At 39.0% G+C, this 8,152-nt stretch overlaps 1 protein-coding gene across 3 annotated transcripts; it reads right to left on the reverse strand.

Annotated features, from left to right (window-relative positions):
* Nucleotides 1-8,152, reverse strand: NCR3LG1 (natural killer cell cytotoxicity receptor 3 ligand 1). 3 transcript variants are annotated; one of them, XR_010884008.1, is made up of 5 exons: nt 7,699-8,152; nt 7,110-7,217; nt 5,100-5,499; nt 2,407-2,718; nt 1-1,391 (listed from the first exon to the last, which is right to left on the reverse strand). XR_010884008.1 is itself a non-coding variant. In XM_013957819.2 (3 exons), exons 1-3 carry the CDS (start codon nt 8,057-8,059, stop codon nt 5,339-5,341), a joined length of 630 nt encoding a protein of 209 aa, XP_013813273.1. In that variant the 5' UTR covers nt 8,060-8,152; the 3' UTR covers nt 3,661-5,338. The 3 variants fall into 3 exon arrangements, 1 of the variants encoding a protein (XP_013813273.1); XR_001294719.2 differs by lacking the exon at nt 2,407-2,718; XM_013957819.2 differs by lacking the exons at nt 1-1,391; nt 2,407-2,718 and having other exon boundaries at nt 3,661-5,499.

Raw genomic sequence — 8,152 nt, forward strand, 5'->3', positions numbered from 1 at the left:
TATAGCCTTGGTCATTTATATAGTTGGGTGTTTACACAGGAAGCAAGAAGGATCCAATCTCATTGAGGAATGCAATAAGTAGGAGAAATAATGGTCTCTTAACAGCTGAAACACAACAAACTTCTAGTTTAGAGCATATACTTTATGCATATACAATAATTTACTGCTTGTCCAAGTATAGAGCTTCTGTAACAACAAATAACAAAATATCTAATTACACGTTATATTTTCAGCTTATGAGTTCTTGACTTCCCCTTGCTATTCCTTTTGACAGCCCCCAAAACAGCTATGCCAGCACAACTTAAAAGGTGGTGAATTATAGAGTTATAAGCATTTTCCCTGCTGAAGGAAAAACAATCTCTTTGCTTTCTGATAAAGCGTCAGTGTCATCCTACTCAAATTTCTCCTCAAAAAATACGCCACAAATCCTAAAAGCTGCTTTCCCCCGCATTCCTGCCTCTGCAAGAGTTTCTTGAAACCTTAAAAAAAAAAAAAAAAAAAAAAAAAAAAAAAGATGGAGAGTGTCAAGTCTGTGCAAGAGATCTGGCTCCCTCATTTCCAGTTAGGTTGACAGGAATACAGATACTGTAGGTAGCTTTGAAATTAAGATAACTCTATTTCTGAAGCTAAATTTAGAACTCAGGTCAGATTTAGATCTGCATCTGGAGTATTTTTTTTTCTTTTGCATGCATTAGTTTGAATGCATTGTTATATAGCCATCTCACATTGAGATAATCAAGCAGATTGGGTAAACCAAAATCTTTTTTTTCTACTCTAAGATAGTTTGTGACAAAGCCTGTGGAAACCTTATCTGGGTGACAGGAGTAGTATTTTGTTGTTGTTGTTGTTCCTTTTCAGCCCACATAAAGCTCTATGCATTTCCAGCAAGTCTATGGGTATAAAGCTGGATGGCCAGGAAATAGCTGCACTATTGTCACTTCAGAGTAGACTCCGATAGTATGATTCATGGTAGACTTCATGTAGTTTGAAAGGCAATGTTTTCTCTTTAGGCATTTTGAAGCAGACCAAAGAAGAAAACGAAAACATGCTGCCCAAAGCACATGTGATGAAATAATCACCTTTCAAGTTGAGAGAATAGGACTTTCTTGTAGTACTGCTGGAATGTGCAGCTTCAACATTGAACTGTGCTGCATGGTCGTCTTGTTGAGGTGTAAATGTGACTTGGCTTTCTTTGTAATAAAGTTCTGTTGCCATCAGCCAGGGACCCTGTGTTTTAACTTCAGCAGCTGTGAATCTTTCAAAGCCTCTCATCCAGTATATCTGACAGCATGCAGGGAAGAAACTTGTCACTGTGCAGGATAATGTGATAGGCTTTCCATATTCAGGGATTTGGGGTGTGCACACAATTTCTGAGATTTGCGGCTTGCATACTGCAAGTAAAACAGCAAAAAGAAAGAACATAACATTTTTCACAAAATTGAAAGAACGCTGAAGCAAAAGAGCAGATTCTTCCACTATGTTTCCAAATATCTGTCTGTTCATTCTCAGTGGCATGATAACAGTGACTATATGAGGAAGGTTAGATGAAGACAGGAATGAAAACCAGAGTAATACTGAAAGAGAAACTCAAAAGGTGGAAATTCTGAGAATCTGACCGAAACAGGAAGTACTACTTCCAGGGAAGTGTGTTCTACTTACTAGTGTGTTCTTCTAATTCTTTACGTAAGAAATTCCCAGGAAAAACACTCTGAAAAATTAAACATGTCCTGTTTCTGTATGATCGGGTGGCTTTTTGTTGTTGTAGGTATCAGAAGGAGATAGTTTTTAAAACAACTACATGAATGCAGTTTTGTTTAGAAATTTGAGATCAGAAGAGACATTTGGGTAATAAAATGGGATATTCAAAGAAAATCCTGAGGAAGAAGTCTAATGTGCTGGGAAGAAAACAGGACCTGTACTGATCCTAGTCTAGACCAGGTATAAGACAGATAGTTCATCTCTATACCTGGGAGAGAGACCCTCCCTGCACACACACAACTTAATAGGATTGTTCATGTGGTAAAATCATGGTATGGGCAAGGCAAGATGTATTTTTAGTATGTTTGCTAACTGAAATTGACCCTGGGCGCCCAAATGCCAAAACTGTCTTGTATATCCTCAATTTTAACTGTGTTAGTGTTGAAAATTACACCTGTCTTCCTAATGTAGCCACAGCATTAAGCTGAAATTTATCCATGGATAAAACTTCAGCAACAATAACTTCATTACACAATTCTCCATGGCTTTAGTAGTGCCTTTGACGTTTGCCTTGTGTATCTATGATGAACTGCTGAGTATTATAAAGTGACAAAGGGATGGCAACTGAACTTTTGGAAGAAGGGCATCTCTGTTACAGGTACAGAGATTTCATGCTACTAATAGAAATTTAATAAAGCTTTAACTTACTCATATTTTCAAGCTGCCAAGCTGAGTCTTTATAGTGGTGCGATTCTTTGAGTTTAGCTTTGCACACAAATTTTTACCCCAAATCTTCTATCCTGGGAATGACTTCTAATACACTCTTGCAGAAGAAAAGACCATCTGAACCCTTTGTCACAACACTTATGAAGGATCCTTCTGAGAGTTGCTCTTCATCTTTATACCAGTGAAGTTCAGTCACTTCAGGAAAGAACGGATGGGCTCTGCAGGTTAGAGTGAGGGACTCCTCAGCAGTTGGTTTGTCTGTAGAACACTGCACTGAATCCAATACTACTGGGTCTGAAAAGTAAATCATCAGATTGAAAAAAAAAAAAAATTTTTTTTGAACAATATTTGACCCAGTACTGTATAGTGCTGATCACTTTTGTCCCAGATACTGAGCACCAGGAGCCCAAGAGAAACCTATGCTAGAAACCAGTGAACCTTGTTTTATGTCATGCTCATCTCATTGGTATTTATTACCATTTTCATTATGCTGGTATATTTTTGTGAACTGCAGAATGGCAGAGACCAGTTCTGAGGCACTTTTTAAGCAGATTGCCTTTTTATAGTAATATTCAGACTGGCAAAGTCTGTGCTGCCTTTATGGACAACCCAAAGGATGAGAGACCACCCAACCTTGGCAAATGCTGTGACCTGACTCAGGTCTGCATTGCCCAGTGTTAGCAGTCTCTGGAGTGACATTCACCTAGCCTAACATCTCTCACAGGTCTCCTCTGGCCACTGTGTGATGCTTCTGTGGTGCTAAGACAATGTCATTACTCATTTTGTGAACTTCCAGTTCAAATAATTAGGAAGCTGCGTGTGTTTTTTAAAAACAAAAAAAAAGGGGGGGGGGGTTCACAGTGCAACTCTGAAGTCATATTGCATGCTCTACCACATGACATGAAGGCATATATGTGCGTTTGAAGGTACAAGGCCCAAATGAATAATGTTGGAGGACAGTCCTAGGCAGAAGGAGGTAAACTTGGCATACATCACATTCAGCCTGTCTCGGACAACTCGGTATCTTCAGCAAACTTTGTCACCTAGCTCATTGCCTTCAGCCAGCTTATTTAAGGGTATGTTTATCAGCACAGGTTCAGCACAATTTGGGCTATTAGTACACAGCACTTATAAAGCTACAGCTATTTTATAGGATATTTTATTGCTGCCATGTGGCTCTAAAATGAGGGGGGAAAAAATTAAAACAGGGCGCAGGTTTGTTTAAGGTACTGCTTTTATAATTACATCCAAATACAGCAACATAGACAATCAGCTGGAGAAAAACAGACTGGTAGTGGTCTGAACTCTACAGTCACTAGAAGAATTTGAATGAACTTATATTGGTGACTAGGGGAAAACATTAATTATGATTATGTTTGTCACCAGCATTTTCAAAGCTAAAAAAGCTGCTCCAGGACACCAATAACTTATTTTAAGCAGATCAAACTAGACCCAGCTATTACTGATACAGTACAAAAGCTCAGTGGAATGTGTGGCCATACATGGTAGGTTATACCTGATCCCTGAATTTGAGAGTATTGATAGAATTAGATTTTATTATCCTAATTAGAAGACTGTATTCAGTGTAACAACAAACAACTTTTAGAATTCTAATATTTCAAAATGCCTGAACCAACTTCCTTCTTCCCACCTCCCCCCTTTAAATCTTAGAATTTCGTTTTGGTAAAATAAGTCTGCATCTAATATCCTTATTTTCATTAAATACTGTCTTATACTGCAGAATGCCTGTCTTCACACAACTCAGCTATCCCAAACTGACCTAGAACACAGGCAATAGGAAAAGGCTGGGGGATGATTAAATGTACCCTATGCAACAGTGAAACTCACCTCAAGAAAAAAAGATTTATACTACATGGTAGGTTATTAATCACTGACAAAGTAGGAACAGGAGCGCGTCCATTTCCTACCTACTACAAGTTATCACCTTTTTCCTGAGCAATAAACAAAAGTTAATAAAATAGGGTTAATATGAACAAACCTGCCAGATTAGAAGAACAGCTGCAGGTATTAACAGTTAATTGTGCTCCACCTAGGATATAAAGTAGCTTCCCTCAGTATACAGTATCCCCCAAATCCTACTGCCTGGTCTGCACTCAAAGGCAACATTTTTTGACTGAATTCCTTGACACTTATTGCCGGGGTAAGTGTTTGAAGGGTATTTGCTGCCTCAGTTAGAGATCTCCTTGCTATGATCTACCAGTGTTTGAGAGGCTAAGCATGCCTTCTGTGAAGAGAATGTGCCTCCTCCAAGAAAATGTTTCCAAACATGATAAAATCTAGGAAATGCTCTGCATCTTCATAGTTCTTGAAGGCCTGTGGGGGGGGAATAACTGCAGTACTCAGTTCTCCAGCAGCTAGTTAACACAGCTATGTATGAAATGTATAGTATTATTAAGAACAATTCTGTATGACCACATAAGAGTAACTGCTTAATCATGTGAGAGTGTCTAGGGCAAAAGAAAAGACTCTTTGAAGACAAAGAACACCCATCCTTGTAACAGCGAGTTGAAAATGTGGGAGTTTTAAAATAGACATTTGATTTGAAAAATTCTGTTTCAGCGACAGCTATAGCCCTATCAATAGTAAGTCCAGACAGTTACTGTCTTGCAGAAATTAAGCAATATCCTTACTGCATGGCAAAACAGCTTGCTTACCTATGACTTTGAGTGGTGGTGTTTGTTCAAGAGGATGTGATTTGAGTGTGTCATGAATAACTTCAACTGAAAGCTCTGTCTTGTTATGCTCATGTACACCTGGAGATACACAAAGAGTGCATGGAACAGTGAAAGTGCCATTTTCTTCTTTTTCCACGTGCATCTGAAATTTAAAAGCCTTCTGATATTTTTGATCCTTTAGGGGAATTGCTTCCTCTCTTTCAGCATCACATTGTACACTACTCCAGGAGAAAATTTTCACCTTTCTCTTGTGGATGCTTTAGATAAAAGTTTATGGTTATTGGTTTTGGATGAAAGCCCATAATATGGTAATTCAAAACAGTTTCTTCCAAATGCTTCATTTCTAAGCTTCCCCTGAATGGTATTATTTTTGGAGGAACTGTAAGGAAAAAAATAGATAAGTTCATTTCTAGATACACACCAAGTTACAAAGAATAGCAAGAAAAAGAAATGAACACTAATTGTTCTCTCTACTGCATGAACCGCTTGTAGTTTTCAGTCTCGATGGTATCCATGCTGTCAGGAGGTGCTTTGGAGAGCCCTCAAAGCATAGTACAAAGCTCACCTCCCTCTCATCTCTGTGTGGGCAGGTGATGCTATGCCAGATAAGGTCATCTCTGCCGCACTGGAGATGGGGCAGCAGGCTGCCATCCAGGTCACCAGGAAGGCTTGTCCCCTTCCTCGCCAGCAACGGGCAGGTGAAGTCCCCCTTTCCAGCCGCAGGGGCATGAGGTGAGCCAGTAGTTGTAACACAGAACAGCTGGGAACTACCCTAAAAAGTTGCCCAGCTTGTAGGGCACACTGCAGTCAGCTTCTGGGCTGTGCTGAGGAACCAAGTGCCAAGGGGAAAAAGGTATGCAGGGAGCAAGCTGCCATGCCCACACTTGGACAGAGGTGAAGGACTAAGGAGTGGTCATTCTTCTCCTTCTGCATTTACACAGTGCAAATTGCTGTCTAAAATAACCTAGTCTGCTTTATTTTTTTTCAACTCATAAATATTAGTTCATTCCTCACTTTACAAAGGTTTAGACACTATACTGCAATACCGTGTAAATAGGTTTTGCTGCTTTATTGCTTAATGCATGTAATTCATCTCCCTTGGTTGAAAACTAATTATTTAAATAACTTTCAATCCACGATTGTCGCCAGATCTGTTACTATACAGTCAGCTACAGCTAGCCTTCAAATTTTCTTCCACATGAATTTTTTTGTGAAAGTGATTTAGATGTGTATGTTTATTGCTATTTCTTCTTAATAATGAAGAAAACATAGCATCAAACAGTTAAAACTTACCACTTTAAAGTTTCTGCTGCTGATACTTGCATGTGGAAGTATGATGTTTATTAGCCACTCTGAGTAAAATTACATCTTATCAGTTGGTCCTTTTGTGGAAATAGATGAGTACAGTGCATTTGATCCTAGCACTATTCTTGTATTTCATAACTGCCATGTTGCAGTTTGTTTAGAAATACTCTGTGCACACTGACTACACCCCTGGTTTTGTCTTGGAGAGCTTGAGAGATGCATAAAGCATTTAGGATGTCTTTAGACTGAAAGATGAGGTATGAGACATATTTAAGTCGGCAGAGACCAAATCAACACCATGCTGATTGCTGATCCCCTTGGTCATCATCAAAGCCTGCAATTGTGTGTGCAGTCTGAGACAGCAGTGAGATCTGTGCTGGTTTGAATCCAGCCAATGCAGGTCCTCAGCGCCACACTGGCACACTGATTACTTAGCAAGCTCTGACCTCTCTGCAGCCACCAAAGTAGTAAATGAAAGCATGTTTTTTAGGTAAACGGGAACAAAAGCATGGGAGCACTGTCTTTGAGAGCTGTGGCTAAAGATCACAAAAGTGGTAAGGGGTATTCCAGTGCTGGCTATAGTCAGCTGGTCCGTCCTATCAGCCTTAGAATCAAAGCATTTGCAAAAACTGAGTTTTCCATGTAGAAGTCATTAGTATAGCACATCCTTTAAAAACTACTTACATGGTTTATAACGCTTAATGTACAGGAAAGCAATCAGCCCAAGCAAAAGACAGGCCACTACTGATGCAATGACAGATCCAACTAAAGTGCTGATATCCAACTTGGGAGCTGTGAATAATTAATAGGTAAATTAATAAAGGCAATTCTGATGACACTGTAGCAAAGCTAACTGAATTAAATCTACCCATCAGGGTAGATGACTGGCTGGTTATTTTTCTTGTTTGAGTATTGGAAATACAGTAGAAAGTTAAAATACAGCTACAATTATTTATATTAATATAAATTAAAAGGTAATACAGATATATTCAAATATTCTGAAAATATTAAACTGTATCAAACCATGGTTACTGGGAGAACTTCACTGTAAATAGAGGATGCTAAGTGTTTCTTTAAAACTTGTATTAGCAACACATCAACGATTGACAATACAAGTGTATGGAAAAGAGTAACAGTTTTGGAGGGAAAGATGGGTAGGGCAGTATGCCACAGTGCTTAAAATGGCTGAACCTCCTAAAGATGTTGTGTACAACACGATCAAGCATAAGACATTCAAAACAAATGTGGCATAGTCCCTAAAGAGCACAAATACCTGTGACAGTCAAGGTAGTGTCCAGAAGTATGCTGTCAGTCAATGATCTGTGGTTCACAACACATCTATAAACATTTCCATTGTCTTGCAAAGATGGTTGCACCCTTAATTTGCTGCTGATGTTAAATGTGCCATCATCATTTTTGACAGAGGCCTCTATACAGATATCTTCTCCTCTCACAGTAGTAACCTGATTATCCTTTGAAATCTTAATCCACTTGATGTCAAGTGAATGTGGATAGTATTTTCTGACTCCACATGTCAAGGTCTTCTCCTTGTCACTTTCTATTGTAACTTCATTTGGAAACAGGCTGACAGATGGCTGAGCTGTATGGAAATAAGCATTGGTAAGGTTGTTCATTTTCAGGGATACTCTAGTCTTCTGTTAGCCTTACACATGCACACATACTAGCTGAATCATGGATATGTGCAACAGAAACATGAAGGAGCTTTT

The sequence above is a fragment of the Apteryx mantelli genome, chromosome 4, assembly GCF_036417845.1.
Source record: "Apteryx mantelli isolate bAptMan1 chromosome 4, bAptMan1.hap1, whole genome shotgun sequence".
NCBI classification, from domain to species: domain Eukaryota; kingdom Metazoa; phylum Chordata; class Aves; order Apterygiformes; family Apterygidae; genus Apteryx; species Apteryx mantelli.